This window comes from Rhinatrema bivittatum, chromosome 3, assembly GCF_901001135.1.
Source record: "Rhinatrema bivittatum chromosome 3, aRhiBiv1.1, whole genome shotgun sequence".
Lineage (NCBI taxonomy): Eukaryota > Metazoa > Chordata > Amphibia > Gymnophiona > Rhinatrematidae > Rhinatrema > Rhinatrema bivittatum.
This window is the reverse complement of record NC_042617.1, coordinates 103,045,492-103,064,885: the sequence shown is the minus strand read 5'-3', so window position 1 is coordinate 103,064,885 and position 19,394 is coordinate 103,045,492. Positions and strand designations below refer to the sequence as shown.

The following is a 19,394-nucleotide window of genomic DNA, read 5'->3' as shown; positions in this document are numbered from 1 at the left end:
TCTAGGAAAAGTAAAAAGTCATGGGATAGGTGGCAATATCCTTTCGTGGATTGCAAACTGGCTAAAAGACAGGAAACAGAGTAGGATTAAATGGACAATTTTCTCAGTGGAAGGGAGTGGTCAGTGGAGTGCCTCAGGGATCTGTATTGGGACCCTTACTTTTTAATATATTTATAAATGATCTGGAAAGAAATACGACGAGTGAGATAATCAAATTTGCAGATGACACAAAATTGTTCAGAGTAGTTAAATCACAAGCAGATTGTGATAAATTGCAGGAAGACCTTGTGAGACTGGAAAATTGGGCATCCAAATGGCAGATGAAATTTAATGTGGATAAGTGCAAGGTGATGCATATAGGGAAAAATAACCCATGCTATAATTACACAATGTTGGGTTCCATATTAGGTGCTACAACCCAAGAAAGATCTAGGCGTCATAGTGGATAACACATTGAAATCGTCGGTTCAGTGTGCTGCGGCAGTCAAAAAAGCAAACAGAATGTTGGGAATTATTAGAAAGAGAATGGTGAACAAAACGCAAAATGTCATAATGCCTCTGTATCGCTCCATGGTGAGACCGCAACTTGAATACTGTGTACAATTCTGGTTGCCGCATCTCAAAAAAGATATAATTGCGATGGAGAAGGTACAGAGAAGGGCTACCAAAATGATAAGGGGAATGGAACAGCTCCCCTATGAGGAAAGACTAAAGAGGTTAGGACTTTTCAGCTTGGAGAAGAGATGGCTGAGGGGGGATATGATAGAGATGTTTAAAATCATGAGAAGTCTAGAACGGGTAGATGTGAATCGGTTATTAACTCTTTCGGATAGTAGAAAGACTAGGGGGCACTCCATGAAGTTAGCATGGGACACATTTAAAACTAATTGGAGAAAGTTCTTTTTTACTCAACGCACAATTAAACTCTGGAATTTGTTGCCAGAGGATGTGGTTAGTGCAGTTAGTATAGTTGTGTTTAAAAAAGGATTGGATAAGTTCTTGGAGGAGAAGTCCATTACCTGTTATTAAGTTCACCTAGAGAATAGCCACTGCCATTAGCAATGGTAACATGGAATAAACTTAGTTTTGGGGCACTTGCCAGGTTCTTATGGCCTGGATTGGCCACTGTTGGAAACAGGATGCTGGGCTTGATGGACCCTTGGTCTGACCCAGTATGGCATATTCTTATGTTCTTAAGTTTATTCACAATATTGTCACAACATTTTCTGATAAAACTTGACTGCCTTTCCTTTTATCATTGGGAGAAAGAATCATAGAGCTAGTGTGATTACTCTTGTCTCTCATCATGAGGTTTCTTCCCTTGACCAGAGCCCCTGGGTTAGCTGACCCTGGCAATGTGCTCCCCACCCCCATAGGCTGGCATCAATAGTCACTATAGTCCAGCTGAGAGATTCCAGTGTTACCCCTTTTAGTAGGATGGAGCACCGTAGCCACCATTCCAGCCTTCTCCTTGCCATCCAGGGTACGTAGAGCCGAAACTGGCAATCCCAGGAGAGGGAGACCAGCATGACAGAAGAGACTGTTGCAATTGTCGCATTTACACGCTGGCCCATGGGACCTGGTCCAGCAATACTGACATGAGCCCCAGTAGTTGAAGATAGTCCCATACTCTGGGGGATTTCTAAGCATAGAAGACTAGTAGCTGATCAATTATTTTGGAGACCTTGTTAGGCAATAAATTAATCTGTCCTTCTCTTGTATTGAATCTTGCATTCTCTGCTGCTCTTTACATAATTTATTACCCAGCCTAACTGCTGCAAGAGTTGGACTACTGCTTCCGAGGATTGGCAGCTCTCCTGAGGTGATTTGGCTCTTATTAGTGGACCCTTATTTGGATGATTGGCTATTATGCCTTGTTTGCACAGCGCCACTGCTACTACCACAATAACCTTGATAGAGGTCCTGGGGGCTGTTGCTAGCCTGGAAAGGAAAAATGTTCACCTAATATACAGAACATTAGTATGCTCTGTAGGAAACCCAAATGGGAATATGAAAATGTTTCCACTAGATCCAGGGAGGTTAAGTACTCTCTCTTTCTCTTACTGCCACCATAACTGATTGTATGTCTCCATGCAGAAGTTAGGCACATGAAGACATTTGCAGACCCCTTTTATTTATTTATTTATTGGTTTTTATATACCGCCGCTCATCAGAGATATCGTGTCGGTGTACAGAGAACAGAAACATACGCTGGAGCGTTATACATGGAACAAGAATAACTAACTAATAAAAACAGAGCTATAACTTAAAACATATTTATTTACTTTTATATACCGGTGTTCGATTTTACATATCACATCGGTTTACATTTAAACAAAATTTGCAGGAACTTATGCGTTACCTTTGTCAAATACATTAAACATTTAAATATGGGGATTGTTAACAAGGGATATAAAAGAACATGGGGAATGGCTAACACTACGGGATGCACGAAGGGATGCACAAAGGGGAGTGCCCCTTCAGCGCGCGACGCCTGGTGTTATGGCGCCGTTTAACGTCCGTCACAGTCCTCAGTGACATCAGAGGGGGCGGGTCTCCCAATCAAGGATCACACACCGCTCCTCCCCTCTCAGTTCCAGATGGATTCTTTCACCTGTTTTTCTTTCTTTCTGTCTCTCTCATCACAGTTAGTTCAGGGAGCCCGCTGGTGATGGTGTGTGGCATCCCTGGCCTGGCCTCTGACAGTGGCGCACAGCATCTCTCCATTCTTTGGCTCCACCCCTGGGGAGAAGGGAAGCACAAGCAAGGCAGTGGGACACCAGGAGCCATGACACACCTGCCGGTGCTTGGCGACCCACTGGTTGAGAACCGCTGCTCTAAGGAGATTGCTCTTTTCCTTAGGGGTAAGTGGGTGCATCTTACTCATAGCCTTCCCCTCTTTGAGCCCTTCTTGTGGGTTATCCCATTCTGTCAGTACCATGTGCATTAAGGCGATGTGTAACAGGCATGCCTTTAGTGTTAGTCTTATCCTTGCAGGATGGGGGTCACCTTCTGCCAGGACTTTAGGGCTGGGTTCTACTTTTCTCAGAGTGGATAACAGTAGAGATGAGGGCTGAAAGCTCTTCTTTCTACAATAGCTAGACTATAGTTGATTCTTCTGAGGAGGAGAATTCTTCTTCCTCTTAAGAGCCTTCAGGGATATCATGTTCTGACTCCTCCCTGTCAAAGAAACTTCCCTTGATCCTTTGCATGCGGAATGGGAAAAAAAAAGGGGGGGGGGGGGTTCAGGACCTCCCTTCCTTGTTTGAACACTGACTCATTTTGGGGGAGATTGCTTACTGGGATATCTAGCACAGAATACCTAATGCATTAATACCAAGAACTCAGGGGCCTCTCAGTGAATCCTAAGGGGCCAGGTTACTCCTATTGGGAGTCTTTTTTAATATATCTGAAACAAGAAACCTGTGAGGGAGTCGGTTGGACCATTAGATGACCAAGGGGTTAAAGGGGCTCTTAGGGAAGATAAGGCCATTGCGGAAAGACTAAATTAATTCTTTGCTTCCTTGTTTACTAATGCGGATGTTGGGGAGATACCAGTTCCGGAGATGGTTTTCAGGGGTGATGAAGCAGACGAACTGAACGAAATCACTGAGAACCTGGAAGATGTAGTAGGCCAGATTGACAATCTAAAAAGAGTAGCAAATCACCTGGACCGGATGGTATGCATCCTAGGGTACTGAAGGAACTAAAAAGTGAAATTTCTGATCTATTAGTTAAAATTTGTAACCTATCATTAAAAGCATCCATTGTACCTGAAGACTGGAGGGTGGCTAATGTAACCCTAATATTTAAAAAAGGCTCCAGGGGCGATCCGGGTAACTATAGACCAGTGAGCCTGACTTCAGTGCCGGAAAAAATAGTGGAAACTATTCTCAAGTAGTAGGGCATTACGCTAGCACTGATTACTGTAATGCCCTACTACTTGGAATACCACACACAATGATTAGACCACTCCAAATAATGCAGAACACGGTTGCCAGAATTCTGACTGGTAAAAGTAAAAGAGATCACATCTCCGAAACCCTAATAGATTTACACTGGTTACCCATCGAGCAAAGAATACATTATAAAACACTATGTACCATACATAAATTAATACATAATGAAAAAGCTGAATGGCTGAATACAGCCCTCCGCGTACACGTCCGTAACAGAAACCTGAGATCAGCAAATAAAGCATTACTAACCAGTAGTTAAATCACAAGCGGATTATGATACATTACAGGAGGACCTTGCAAGACTGGAAGATTGGGCATCCAAATGGCAGATAAAATTTAATGTGGACAAGTGCAAGGTGTTGCATATAGGGAAAAATAACCCTTGCTGTAGTTACACGATGTTAGGTTTCATATTAGGAGCTACCACCCAGGAAAAAGATCTAGGCATCATAGTGGATAATACTTTAAAATCGTCCGCTCAGTGTGCTGCAGTAGTTAAAAAAGCAAACAGAATGTTAGGAATTATTAGGAAGAGAATGATTAATAAAACAGAAAATGTCATAATGCCTCTATAATCGTTCCATGGTGAGACCGCACCTTGAATTCTGTGCACAATTCTGGTTGCCGCATCTCAAAAAAAGATATAGCTGTGATGGAGAAGGTACAGAGAAGGGCAACCAAAATGATAAAGGGGATGGAACAGCTCCCCTTTGAGGAAAGGCTGAAGAGGTTAGGGCTGTTCAGCTTGGAGAAGGAGATGGCTGAGGGGGGATATGATAGAGGTCTTTAAGATCATTAGAGGTCTTGAATGAGTAGATGTGAATCTGTTATTTATACTTTTGAATAATCAAAGGACAGGGGGCATTCCATGAAGTTAGCAAGTAGCACATTTAAGACTAATCAGAGAAAATTATTTTTCACTCAACGCACAATAAAGCTCTGGAATTTGTTGCCAGAGGATGTGGTTAGTGCAGTTAGTGTAGCTGGGTTCAAAAAAGGTTTGGATATGTTCTTGGAGGAGAAGTCCATTAACAGCTATTAATCAAGTTTAGTTAGGAAATAGCCACTGCTATTAATCGCATCAGTAGCATGGGATCTTCTTAGTGTTTGGGTAATTGCCAGATTCTTGTGGCCTGGTTTGGCCTCTGTTGGAAACAGGATGCTGGGCTTGATGGACCCTTGGTCTGACCCAGCATGGCAATTTCTTATGTTCTTATATCTTAGCACTTGAGCTCCCACTTACTGCTGCTCTGAAGGAAGAGCTGAGGGAATGCTTATCCCTGGAGACAGGGAAAATGCTTCCCCTAGGACAGAATGGGCTGTCTAAATCATAGAGCTGAGGCTCGATTGCTGCTCCCTAGTTTAAGAGGAGGAATATTTCCCTCTTCTTGGGAGCTGGGGCCCAGTCCTGTGTTGCAAATGGGGCAAAAGGTTCGTGCAATGCTAGAGACCTGCTTGTCCCTACAACACACACACTTCCTGCCCCGGAACATGGCATCAGGTAGGGCTGAAGTGAACCTATCCCTGATGGTTCCCATAATGGCTTCCCACAACGGAGTCAAGGCTGCTGTTGCTGTGGTGTGCAGCTGCTACTGGCGGCACTGCTGCAGCTATTTTTTGGCATTTATTTTTTTTTTTTGTATGTCACAATACAATAGCAGGAAGGTAGAGACCTCCAATAAGGAGAAAACCAGGGTAAAAAAAAAAAAAAGAGAGAAAGCGGGAGGAAGAGAGAAGTTTTAAGGATTCCATACTCAAAAGTCCTGCCTCAGGTATCTTAGAGAGCCAAAAGTTAAGCACTCAGGTGAACTAGCTCTTCGGTTTTTTTTCCAGACCTGCTCACGATACAAACTTCTTCCTGTGTATAAAACTCACTATAGGTCTATAGGTGTCAGCAATTTTCGGACTTGTAGGTTCTTGGGGAAACCTGCATTTAGGTCCCTTGCATTCAGTTGAGCTGCAGGGTATTTCTGTGACAACCAATGACATTTCTACACGACAGTATCTGCAGCACCTTTAAAGGCCTGCACTGTAAATCAGCCCATAAAGTACAGAGGTGGAAGGACTTTAGTTCTGTATTTTGATAAAAAGTCCTTTTTGTTGGAGTAGCCTCTCACGCTCACACTGGAGAGCTCAGTAAATTACAAATCTTCCACTTATCTTATTATATATATATATATATATATATATATATATATATATATATATATATATATATATATATGAGTCCAAGGCTGTGATTCTTTTTACTGCCCACAGACCTATCTGAAGTAAAACAAACTGTATCATGAAAGGAAAACGCAAAAGAAGTTTTCTAAAAGAGAACTTTTTCTTTTAAAAATCCACATATAAGCTATCGTTCCAGAAGTATATAAGTGACTGTGTAATAATCCAGATAAAACGGAGGAAATAAAATGATATGCAACCAAAATACTGGATAATCTAAATTAGGAATGTATTTAAAGGACAGATTTCAGAACTTACTATAGAGGGTAATTTTGAAAGATATTTTCACAAGTAAAACTGTATATAATCCATAGAAATGGCCTTTTTGGCCTGTTTGGAGGAATTCACAGGGTGGGGTTGCTGTTTACACACCTGCTTTTCAGTTTTCAAAATTATATGGGTAAATTAGCAGATACAAATTGTGTGCAGGTAGTTTTGGTGGCATAATTCTTAAAACAGGAATAACTTACTTGCTGTCAAATTTATGTGGACTGTTAGCAAAAACATTATAGGGGCAGTTTTCTAAATTTCCTAAGCATACCCTTTATTGCATGCTAAAAAGATTTTAGCATGCAAGCTGTAAAAAATGTAACATGAAAGCTAAAATACAACATAATAAATGTTAGTATGTGCATGGTAAAACATTTTCCGCATAGCCTGTCCATGCAATTAGCTTAGATATTAACCCAAAAATACAACTGCTAAATGGAGTGAGAAAGTTATGTACCACTGGAAAAGCTAAATAGCATGTGCACGCTAAATTCAACGTGCTCCATACCTTCCCTCCTGGTTCCAGCTTCTTGCTTCAAAACTGGATCAAAGCAAAGTTGGCACACAGATTTTACTGTCAATGCTGAGGGGAGAAGTGGGAAAGCTACTTGACCCCAGAAAAGGACACAGCAACCGTGAGTGCTAGTTTCTGCCCACCTGTCTTGTATGTAAGCAAACTTGGAAAAATCCAAGGAATCAGGTCACCGGGGCACCTAAAATTTAGAAAAGCAAAAAATAAATAAATAAAAAAGCAAAAACAGGAAAGAAACAAGAAGCAAAATATATATTTAAAAAAAAAAATGAAAAGCAAGGGAAAAAAGTTCCATGGCTCTTAAAGTTTTTTTGACTGGTTGTTACGTTTTCTAAATAAATATCCCTCCCCTTACCCCGCAGGTCAGTAAGTGTTGAAAAAGCAGGATAACAGAATGTGGTTGGTGAGAGAGAGAGAGAAGCATAAAGAGGGATGGCATCAGGGAGCAATCTGGCTGCCCTGACTCAGAAATGCAGTCATCTGACCATGGCCTCTTCTACAAGCAACCTAGAGTGTAGGCCCTTCAGTGGCTGGATAAGTCTTCCAGGGCTTCAAAGTTGAAAGAAGACCCCTCCTAGGGCTGCTTTGTAGCACAAACAGCTTATCTATTTTCTGAAAAGGATTAGTCACCTTTAGGTACTTGAAGTATGCGACAGATATCTAGGACACGGGGACTATTGATTTTACCTCGGCACTCGCTATCCAATTTAAATGGAAGGGCAAAGTTACCTTTGGCAGGAAAGAAGGAACTGGTTGAAAGGTACCAGAAACAGCAGAGAAAACTGGGCAGGAATCTGTTCAAAACAGAGCCTGCAGTTTCAAGATATGTCTAGCGGAACAAATAGCCACTAGAAAGATTGTCTTATGGGAAAGATCTTTTAGAGAAGCCCACATCACTAGTTCAAAAGGCAAAACTTTTTTTTTTTTTTTAAGAACGAAATTAAGATCCCACTCAAAGGCCTAAAGGGAGGAACAAATATGTTTGACTTCTTGAAGGACGTGAACTATATCTGGATGCATTGCTACCAAGATCTCTTTAACCTGTACCCCTATAAGAAGAGACAGCTGCAACCTGAACTTTCCGAGAATTAAGCGCAAGCCCTGGCCAGCGGGAGATGGACTGTGTTTCACAAAAGGTTTCAAAAAGAGGCACCACACCTGAATATACACTAAGGAAGTGGAATTGTTGTGAGCTCTTAACATGGTCGCAATAACCTGAACTGGGGGTACGGGGTAGGGAAATATTGTTTCCTGTGAAGGCGAGCCCTTTCAAAGGCCAGGCGATAAGACAAAATGGAGTTGGATCCTCCTTTTTTACTGGGTCCTGCAACAAAAATCCGTGAGTGCCAGGTAGACACACAGGGCCCCAGCCTGCAATATACCAGGTCTGTGTACTGAGGCCTCCTTGGCCAATCTGGTGTTATCAGGATCACCATGGAAGGTTCTCTACTCCTCTTTTTAACCTCTTGCCTATAAACAGCCAGGGTGGGAGGAACTTTCTCATCAGCTAAGGCATGACCAATGCATATATCCCATTGGACCCCTATTTCCTTCTGGTGGCTGAAGAACCTATCAGTCTTGGTATTCCTGTGGGTCACTGTGGAAGTCCATGAGCAAGGGACCTCATTAGTCTACTATTAACTGGAATGCCTGTAGGTTCAGTTCCCACTCCCCAGGATCTAACCCGTTTCTGCTGAAAAAAATCAGCTTGAAGATTTTCGATTCTCACAACGTAGGCTGCAGAAAGATGAAGCAAGTTCTGCTCCACCCATTGAAACAGCAGACTTGCCTCATGTGCTACCATGGGGCTCCAAGTGCCATCTTGCTTCTTTACATATGCTACTGCTGTGGCATTGTCATACAGTAAAAGGGATAGCAGTCCATGTACTAACGGGAGGAACTGGAGCAGGGCTAGTCTGAATACCCTCGGCTCTAGCCTGCTCATGGGTCTTGATGCTTCTTCCTCATTCCAGAGGCCCTGTGCCACCTGACGTAGCAATAAGCCTCCCAACCTAGCATGCAATGAGCCCCAGCCAGACACCCCATCCCAAGTCGGAAAACTCTGAAAGTGGGACAGGGTAAGCCTGGAGCCAAGGCGGCTAAGAACCAACAGCCTCTCCTGCTGGTATTAAACTATCCACTGCAACACCTAGAGGTACTTATCCCCCCTGTTCCTTTGATATAGAGGCATTTTGCTAACTGCATCTGAAATAGAGGGCCCTGCGTCTCCATCACAGGCAAGGTAAATGGAGCCCGCAATGCTGGAGACATGTTGGGTGTCGCAGGCTGTGCATATTCAAGCTAGTGTTCATGTGGTAAGAGGAGACTCGTGGAAGTAAGTCAGTCTGAAGATAGCTTCCCACTCCCTCCTTGTACTTACCCCGCTCAGCAATCGCTGCATGAGAGAGATCTTTCCCCACTGAAGGGCCTCAGACCTTTTTTCTTCCTCTTGTTTTCTCTCTTTTTTTTTTTTTTTTTTTTAAGAGACAGACCACAAGGCAGGAGGAAGAGATGGTGGGAGGGATGGTTAAGCCTGAGGTTCCATCTCTGGCTTCTACCAGAATTACTCTCAAGGCTTGCATCAGGCCAGAGACATAGGAGCCACCTACCAGGTGTGATCCACCAGGGCCTCCAGGGAACCTGGGATCGAACCTGAGGCCTTGCAGCCTTGTTTGATGAGGTAATGAGCCCTTGTATTGACTATTGCTCAAAGAGCAAAATCACTGTTCTCAACCAGCCAAACCTAGGCTCTGAGAGAAATTTGCTGCTGTACAGTCTAGAAGTGTCCACTATCTGCTGGAGTCAGAGAAATACTAGGGCAAATGCCTAGGCTGCACCTCTTTTATAGCTAATGATTTCATGGGAAAAGGTGTGTCCTCTGTTTCCATCAGCTGGTATAGGAGAAAACCTCCATCTGGACTATAATAGTAGGATTATCAGGAAAAATAAATTGCTGACCACAAAGAAGCCTTCATTGGGATTAACTAGGAACATTTGAAGTCATCTTTGATCAGATTACCCATATCTGTAACTACAATAATCACAAAATCATACATCTACTTTGATAAGCACAACCTTGCTACTACAGTATATGCATTAATCACCGTTTTCACCAGCCTTTCGTAACACAACCTTGAATCCCTCGACCTCGTACACAGTACGGCTGCCAGAATCCTGCTTAGGATCAAAACAACAGATCATAAGACCGATCTTGAAGAAGCTGCACTGGCTCCCAGTTGAATGCAGGATACAGTAGTCTTCAAATATAAAAACAAACTGCCTCCCCCCCCCCCCCGAGTATCTCTCCCAGCTTCTACTCTCCTACCCATGCAAAAGAGAATGTTTATCTTCCCATATGGCCCTCCTCTCCTCCCCTCCTTTGACTGCTGCTACACTCACCTGCACAAGACTATGGGCCTTCAGCTGCTATGCCCCAAAACTATGGAACAAGTTTCCACTATCCCTTCACCTCGAAACAACTTATCTCAACTTCTGAAAGCAAGCCAAGGCTTGGTTATTCTCTCGGGACTTCAAAGAGTCCACTTGACAAAGACTTCCTCCTTGGCTACTAGAACTCTTATCAAGAGATGCCCTTCTTCCCCCAAGGGCTTTTATTCTAACATCTTATTTATTAAATAAATAATTAAACAGTAAAATCATTCTGCATTGTTGAGTGTTACCTCACCTTCATCTTTCAGCTACATTAATACATGCTGGCAGTTCTGCCCTTTTAATAGAGTTCATGCTAAAAAGCTCCATAATAACATAGTAAATGACAGAAGATAAAGACAATAATGGTCCATCCAGTCTGCCCAGTGGAGATTAATTCAATTTAGATATATGCACACATAAAATTCCCTATGCAACTCAACACTAACTCCTTTCTCTCCTCAAGTCTTTCACTTGTCATCTCAACTCTTTTTCCACTGCTATTCAGAGCATACCCACACGCTGCCAAAGTGATGACCTCCACCTATTCCACGAGCAAGCCACTTTAACCTAGTTTCTCACAAAACCAACACCCAAACCAACATCCCAAGGCAAATCATATCATTGCTGTTATGGTCTGAACCACCACTCCATGCAGGTCACCCAGTGCTTCATCATCATCCTCTGTGTTTATCTCACTGTTCTTTTTTAAATTCCATTTCAATTTTGTCTCCACCACCTCTTCTGGAAGGACAGAGGCAGGTTTTACATTTTTGGACTTACACTGGATAGTAGGTGTAGGAGAATATAATTCTATTTCCCATTCAAGAGCTAGAACTTCATTTGCATGTATGTCCTTTCATTTACATGCACATATATGTTAATTTTGACTTCTACAAACTGTCTTCTAAACTTGTTTAGCATGTATGCTAAGTTATTACTGAATAGCTAACTATCCAGGTCATTCATCAAACACATGCGATAATAATGCTAGCATGTGGCATGAATACCAATTTTGAGAGAGAGAGAGAGAGAGATAGACTATCTACAAGGCCCTCATAGTAGTGAAGTATTTATATCTCTATAGGAGGGCCATCTAATAGGTCGATGTGAGGTGGTGTTTTAGGGGCCAGTTTCTCATGTACAGTGAGACGAATGAACAGCTCAGTACACCTTGGTGAAGATTTGACATCATTTGGAGTGAGGAAAGTCTCACAAAGATGAAATTTTGTACTATGTTGTTATCTCACCCTAGCTTGATAGTACCCTGTTAGAGTCCATCAAGCTAAGATGAAAGATCATAGTAGAAATGGCATCTTTGTGAGACTTTCCTCACTCCAAATGACGTCAAATCTTCACAGGAGGTGTACTGTGTTGTTTGTACGTCTCATTCTACATGAGAAACTGGCCCCTAAACCACCACCAGTACCTCACCCGCAATAAGTTTACCATACTACTGATACAAAGCAGTATGTTATTGCATGGTGTGGTAATTCTAAAAAAACTTTCCCTAAACACGCCCCTTTTTCTTATCATGGGCATTATCCATGCATTAATAAGGCATTTTGATGAATCTAGGGCTATGTTTTCCCCATGCCAAACAGCCTTAGTATGTTCACTAAACTGCATAGCCCCCTAAATGTATATGAGCATAGCCCCAGATGGAAAGGGAGAGAAAAAAAAAACCCTCTAGACTTCACAGGCTATGAGATGCTGAATTATGATCACTTAAATAATGCTGAGGGGAGGATCTCAACTATATCTGAAGGCAATTTTGGAGTAGCCCATGTAATTACAAACTATGCACACACTGTTAGCTAATTTTAATAAAAGGCAAACGACCTGGGTAGGTTCCCTTTGAAAATCCCATAGCATAAAATACAGGCACTAAAAGCACCCACATGCTTTGAACCTGCGCTTTGTGCATCAGTTGAGAAGGAGAAAACTCCACATGAACTAATCAAATTGCATGTATACAATCAAATCTACACGTGGGGTTTCCTCCCCTGACCTGTATTCCCTTAAGAATACCTCCACGCAATCTGGCTAAAAGTACACATGCTGCGAAAGGCTGTGCATACTTTGTTAGATTCAGGAGAGTCATTTTCAGCCAGGCCAGTTTATTGGAGTGAATCGCTGATTGCCCTGCTAAGAGGCTTTAAAAATTTCCCTCTTCTTCTTTTGTGTTTGATGGCTTCCCCGCAGTAGCAATAGCAAAACTGCACCTGAAGCCTGCCTTGCTTTGGAGGCTCACACTCCACACCATTGATGCTCAAAATAAGCACTGCCATAGAAATCTGAATTTTAGAACACAAGATCAATTAGAAATTTACCATCAAAGAAATTATATGAAATACAGATTTTACATTGCAATTTTTAAAAAGTGAAAATGTGAATCCATTTAGTTCTCACAATGTTTTGCATTGTCAGAAATAAATGGATAGTCCCCCATTCGCCACCCCCCCCCCAAAAAAAAAATTACCCCAATTACTCACCCACTTGCTGATCCTCTCTGTTGTCTTGGCAATGTCCTGGTTGAAGTTTTGTACTGAGTTAGCCTCTGAAAATATTTCTAGCTTCTTTTCTAAGCCAGACCTTAGCTTATTAAAGTCTTCGATTTTTGTTTCTTCCTTTTGTTGCACACTACTATGAACTGCTACTGAATCTGTTCCAGGACTTTGCAAGAGCCCATTTTCACACCCCAGTACATTCTCCATCTTTGTGAGTGGCACATATAAAACAGTTTTTTGCATCCCATCCTGCTTGCAAAACGTAACCACTTTTTGGGGAGCAGAATCCCTGATGGATAACAAATGTTTTCTAGCCTTTGGTGTTTCCTCCTCAATGTTTGTTGTTGACAAGTTTTCTGCTTCTCCTGAGGACTGGCTTCTGTGCATGTTTTGCACAGAGGGGAGTATTTTTCCCATATTGTTTGTGGCAAAAGTTGGGATCCCCTCTGCTTTTGAGCATGGGTTGCCAGTAGGTCGATTCATGATTCTTTTCCCTTTTTCAAATACATGTTCCAGTGGCCATCCTGAATCTTCCCCTATGTTAATAGACTTCTCTTGCTCACCAGGGGATACCTGTCTGCTTGTTCCATCAATGCAGCTTTTCGCAAGCCCTTCCACAGGATTTTTAAATGCTGTGTGGATTTCTTTCAGGTAGCTGTCAATGATTTCCTTGTCTGCTGTAGACTCCGTTAGAACCTTAAGCTGTGCCCTCAAGCTCTCATTTTCTTTTTCCAGTTTGACCAACTCACACTTAATACACATGACAACCGAAGTCTGGGGAACTTTGTCATCTCTGTTGGTGAACACCTCACACATCCCGCATATAGACTTAATGCCAGCTGTTTCCATGGCCATGATGCTCTAATTTGCAGCTGTCACAGTTGTCAAGCACCTTCTAGTTTTATTCCTCTGTCTCACCAGAGCACAGAAACGGTCTCTTAAATTCTAGAAAACTCAGTGGTTTAATTCAGCTTCACTCTCTCTAACACCAAATTAATGATCCCCCTCTTGAAGCATCGGGAGTTCTTCAATATTTAATAACTGAGGTGGATTAGTTACAGAGGGATAAAGAAGAAAAAAAAAAAACTAAACTCCCTGTACGTTCTGTCAGCCCCGTATTTACTTTATTCTATTTACCTTAAGTTAACCAGTTAAAAAAAAAACAAACTTTGTGTCCTTCAATGAATTAATCAATGATTTCCTTCTGCAGCGACAGCAGAAGTCTCTGGTAAGGGTTAAAGTTGAGATCAGAGTACAGGATTCGATTCTTACCTTGCAGGAAAACCCCTCCCTCGCCTACCTGCCTGTCTCTAGCTCCCTGCTTGCGCCCCAGCTCTCCTTGCAGCACGTCCCTTGGTCGCGCCCGGCTCGCAGTGCTGTGGTGCCTCGCTGGCTTAGGCCTCAGCTTTCACGAGACGGGGCACCCGAGGGCCCGCCCACTTCCTGGTTTGTGGCCAAGGAGGAGGGGGCAGGGGAAGCCCACACTGCGTTACTGTTGCAGCAGCGTAGCAAAGCAATGACACTAATACTAAGAGTCAGCAACAAAAGATGCAGAGCAAGGGCAACAAAGTAACACAGATAAAGCGTGCAAGCACTTAGATACGTACCCAGGAAGGCCAGCCTGCCTGTGCTCGCACCTCCTCCTGGAGGTATACGGTTTTGTTATTTTTTTGTTTGTTTCATTTTTAAATGGAGCCAGGACGGTGCGCGGAGCTGCTGCCTCCCGTGTGGAGAGAGGTCGGAAGCGAGAAGGGGGAGCAGCAGCCCCCCAATAACGGCAAGCACGAGCCGCCGGTACAAAACAAACTCTTCAAAAGTCATAGGGCAAACTGCACCGTTAGATACACGGACAGGCAGACGAGGCATTTAAAAAATACTACAAAAGCATCAAAACCCAAATCAACAGAAATCGCGGTAGAGAAGATCTCGCACCTTTTTGATCTGCCCCTTCACCGCTGCTTTATTCCGTACAATCTTCGACTAGGCCTTTCTGTTTTGCTTTTTTTTTTTGCTTTATTTTCGATTCGAGCCATGAAGGATGATCGCTGCCATCTGCTGGACAAGGTTGATACACTCCCTGTCTCATCGGTGTCAAATTATTGCGGAGGTTGCAATGAAAGCTTTTGAGAATATTGCAGTGATATGAACGACCGCCCATAGAACGTTCACTTTGAGTCCAAGAAATCTGATTGGTGGGAAGCCCGGGAACCTTTCATTTCAGGCTATGATTATTTTGTTAGTGTCGCGCATGTTGGTCCTCTTTCTTTTTAATTCTATTTTGGGAGCAGGATGCACCTAAGGCTCTCAGTAAACCCCAAACCAAATGCTAACAGGGACATAGCACACCACTTGTCCTCCCCACTCCAACTACCCCTCCAACCGTCCCCAGTAAATACTGGGGCATCTATTTCAAATCCAAAGTTTATTTATTAGAACATAACACATTAACTTTAATCCTGAAACAGAACTAAAACCACTGGAATATATAGGCCACAGCTTTAAATAAGCTAAATTGTTGCCTAACCAAAACCCAGTACTTGTGCTAATGCAACATTCCCTACCTAGCAGGCTTTTCTTTTGTTATCGATATTTTCTTTTTCATCATTATTTATTTACTATTTATATCCACCTTTTCTTCCCTTATCAAGCAACACTGTGCAAGATGTTCGGGGAATGAGGACAGCAGTGCTGTATCTTCCCTACCATTTAATATTTATTTCACCACATTCCCTGGCCAGCCAGATCCCACCCTGAGTTATTCTTATTTATATTATATTTACGTACTTGGGGGCTATTTGAAATTGACTAACACTAATACCCACCAGGAGCCCCCTATGTAATGGCATCTGAACACCCCCATTTTATCATTTTCCTTTTCAATGGTGAGCTGCTGCCACAGGAGGGGCCAGCACCCCCTTCCTAAGGCCCAACCCCCTCCACCCCTTTTTAGGATTCTATGTAAGCTACAATTGCCATCTGAAAATCTAAATTGAAAATGTCCAAAGCTATGTCTGTTAGGTAGAACTAAAAAAACTTTCACATTGGGTTTTTTTTCTTGTTGTATTTGTGCCCTACCCAGCCCACTCACATAATTGCTTATTTCTTTGTTCCCTTTTTCCTGGTTTTTTTTTTCTTATTCTTTTTTTCTCTTTGTCATTTACCATACTAATCTAGGGATGATACGGGACCCGACAATGATTAGTGTTATAGTAGTGGATCCTTGGACCGGGACGAGGGATGACACCCACCTGCAGTGCCCAGGTGTACTCGTCTCCGGAAGGTGGAAAGCTCTGCAGCACAATCTGGCACGGAGTCCTCAGGAAGGCGGCGAGCAGCACAGTCCGATTCCAGGCAAGGGTCAAGGCAGGCGGCAACCAAACACAGTCCGAGTTCCAGGCAAGGGTCAAGGCAGGCGGCAAACAACACAGTCCGAGTTCCAGGCAATGGTCAAGGCAGGCAGCAAACAAACACAGTCCGAGTTCCAATCTGAGTCAGACAGTATCCAAACCACAGGTCGGGGCAGGCAGCGAGCAACAAAATCCAAATCCGGGCAAGGTCCAAGGCAGGCGGCGAGCAACGAAATCCAAATCCAATCCAAAATCAAGCCAGGAAACAGGAAAGCCAGAAGAACAGCAGACAAGCACTGGAACCTGTTGCAAAGGTATCTTTCCTTCCTCAGAGGGAGTTTAAATCTCCCTGGCTGATGATGTCATCTTCCGGGGCCGGCCTGATTTTAGCGTCGCGGCCCCTTTAAGAGGCGGGACTCGCCGCGTCTCTCCCGATGCTGTTCCCCGACATCCAGGGGCAGTCACGCCGCGGCCCGTGTGCTGCTGCCACCACGAAGAGGACCCTGTGCCGGCAACATGGAGGAGGTAGGGAGGTCTGGCCGCGGGTAAGCGCGGCCGGGACTTACAACAATTAGGTCCTGTATTTGTGCTCTAATCAGCACTATGCTTCTTTTTATTGTTTTTATTAGGTGGTTGCTTATTGTCATAGCAAATCATTACCCCCCCCCCCCACCCCCCAACTGTATGATGTTAGTATCAGGCTTAGGATTGTTTATTGTGATACCAAATCATTACCCCCCAAATGTATGATGATAGCATCAGGCTTAAGGTGCATTCTGGTCACCTGCCAATACCTAGGAATCAGCTAGTCCCCTTTCATTCCTCTCCGCCCCATCCATTTTACGATTGCCTTTTCTCGAGGGATGCCCAAACCTTCGATGCCCAAACCTTTGCTGAATAAAGGCGATGTGAGCAATGAACATGGCCCCCTGGAATACTTTCCTCCCAAGAGCATCCAACTCTCTGTGATTCTTCTCCAGGGGCACCGAAGAATGGGTCCAAGAGCATTGGCCCTTTTGAGAGCAGATTGATTGGTGTGACAGCTGGCGCTTCTTGAATCTGGTAGCCTGGTGGATGAGGTAAACCCCATCTGCTTTCCTGTTTACAGGAGATACCATGAGGGGGTGTTCCCAAATCTTCAGTGGCAACTCCTTAAAGATCTCGTGCACCAAGATTGCCACTATCTCTTTAGGAGCCTCCATAAACTGGAGGATTTCCAGAATCTTGTGCCTGGCATCCTCCTAGGTCATCAACTGAAAAGGGATGGCCTTGGCCATCGCCCGCACAAAACCTGTGAAGGTCAGGTCCTCCTGTGGAGACCTCCTTAGTTCTTCTGGAAGAGATGACTCTGAAGGGAGAACCTCTGAGTCTTCTGAGGAAGATTCTGCAGTGTCATCCCCCAGTGGTCATACGGGCCTCATCCTCACTTTAATCCACAGGGGATGGGGCCCTAGGTGCTCAGCTTTTATCCAGAGGCATGGCATGAGCAGACGGGGGGGCTGCAGGCCTTGGTGTCCCTGCCTGCCTTGATGGAGCTTCCTCCTGGAGGAACTGGCAATGAGCACTGTATCGGTTGGGGGAAGCATTGGTGCCCTATCCGCTGGCAGCATCGATGGAACTGATGGCCCCGCCGATATCAATGTCCATCAGTGCAGCTCGAAGACCCATCGGTGCAGATGCCTCCGATGCTGATGTTGATGGCTCGGACTTCCTCGACCCGAAGAGTTGCTCCATCTTATTGAGTCAAGCACAGCATCTGGGTGCACAAGTGGCAACCCCGGATGTTATGCGATGCCCCCAGAGAGAGGACACCCACCTCATGGGGGACCGAGATGGACATAGTCCTCAGACTAGGGGCATCGAAGGAAACCAGATGAGGCCGTGACGAATGAAAAAAGTGGAAAAAATGAGTCGTGATGGTGGGCAATTCCAGCCAGCGGGCACCGAGGCACTCCCGCCATGGGGGGAACGGAAGCAAAACTAAACTTACCAAATTGCCAAAAAACCTGACTGAGGAGTCTAAGGGAAACCAAGAGGGACCCGGCATCGATGAAATGCGCAAAAAAATGAAAATGATTGGTGAAAAGTTATTCCAAGGCAATTTCCTGAAGAAAGGCCAAACTCACTAAACCGCGAGATGAAAACTCAGCAAAAAAATAAGAGATTGAAGAGGGACCCCACATGGATGTGTGGTTTAGGGCATACTGGGCATGCTCAGTGTGCACAGTCAAAGTTCCAGAAACTTTGGCATAGGTTTTCCATGCCGGGTTCTAACAGTTGATGTCGCCCATTTGTGAGGACTACCATCCTGCTTGTCCTAGGAGAATAATTGTTTCCTCAAAGTAGCAAATCAGAATGGATCTCTCCCATAAGCTGTAAAATATCAAATGTTGCTTTGCATTAAACTTCACAAGCCAATTGGTTTTCCTTAGTGTGTGGGGAATTATGAGCTTTGCCGGCAGGCCATGTCAGGGTTTAACACTAACTTCCCTTCTCCCTGACCTTTGCACTGAATGAAGCAACACTAGTTTACAAGTGTTTACTAGTTTACAACCCCTGTTAATTGTAACTGCATCTCTTCATCACGTTTAGTTATGTTCTTGGTTTGTTCTTCACACCCCTGTTTCATGTAAACCGGCATGATGTGAACGCTTTCATGAATGCCGGTATAGAAAAACCTTAAATAAAATAAATAAATAAATAGTGCTTAAACTTCTCTGCCTAAGGAGAGGATACCTGACTGTCACGTATTTCTCTAGCTTATAATTAACCCTGACTGCCTGAAAGAATAGCTAGTTGCCACGTAGTCAGATGCAGGATAAAGACAGACACATTGTGGTATAGGATTCAGCAGCCAATGAAATGATCCGTACACACCCCCTGAGCCAAGCCAATAGTGTAGTGACACGTCTGTATGCTATGGGGAGAGGAGCCAATGATGTGATGACACATTGTATGCTATTGAATGTATGTACAATAAAAAGGGGACCCACGGGAGTGGTCACCCCTTTTCCTGCCTGCCATGAATCCTGCCTGATGTGTCTTCATTGCCTCAATATTAGTGCATGAACATTTCTTCCCAATTTGTTATCATTCTATCCTCCTGTGTTTCCAATAACCA

The 19,394-nt window shown here is 43.7% G+C and overlaps 1 protein-coding gene across 1 annotated transcript in view; it reads right to left on the bottom strand.

Annotated features, from left to right (window-relative positions):
* The window catches only part of LOC115086982 (serine palmitoyltransferase 3-like), a 189,075-nt gene extending 174,307 nt beyond the window's left edge, over positions 1-14,768 (bottom strand). Inside the window, exon 1 of the mRNA XM_029593552.1 lies at positions 12,912-14,768. Coding sequence (XP_029449412.1) covers positions 12,912-13,781 — 870 coding nt within the window. The 5' untranslated portion in view covers positions 13,782-14,768. The remainder of the gene's footprint in view (positions 1-12,911) is intronic.
* Positions 14,769-19,394: the final 4,626 nt, after the last annotated feature.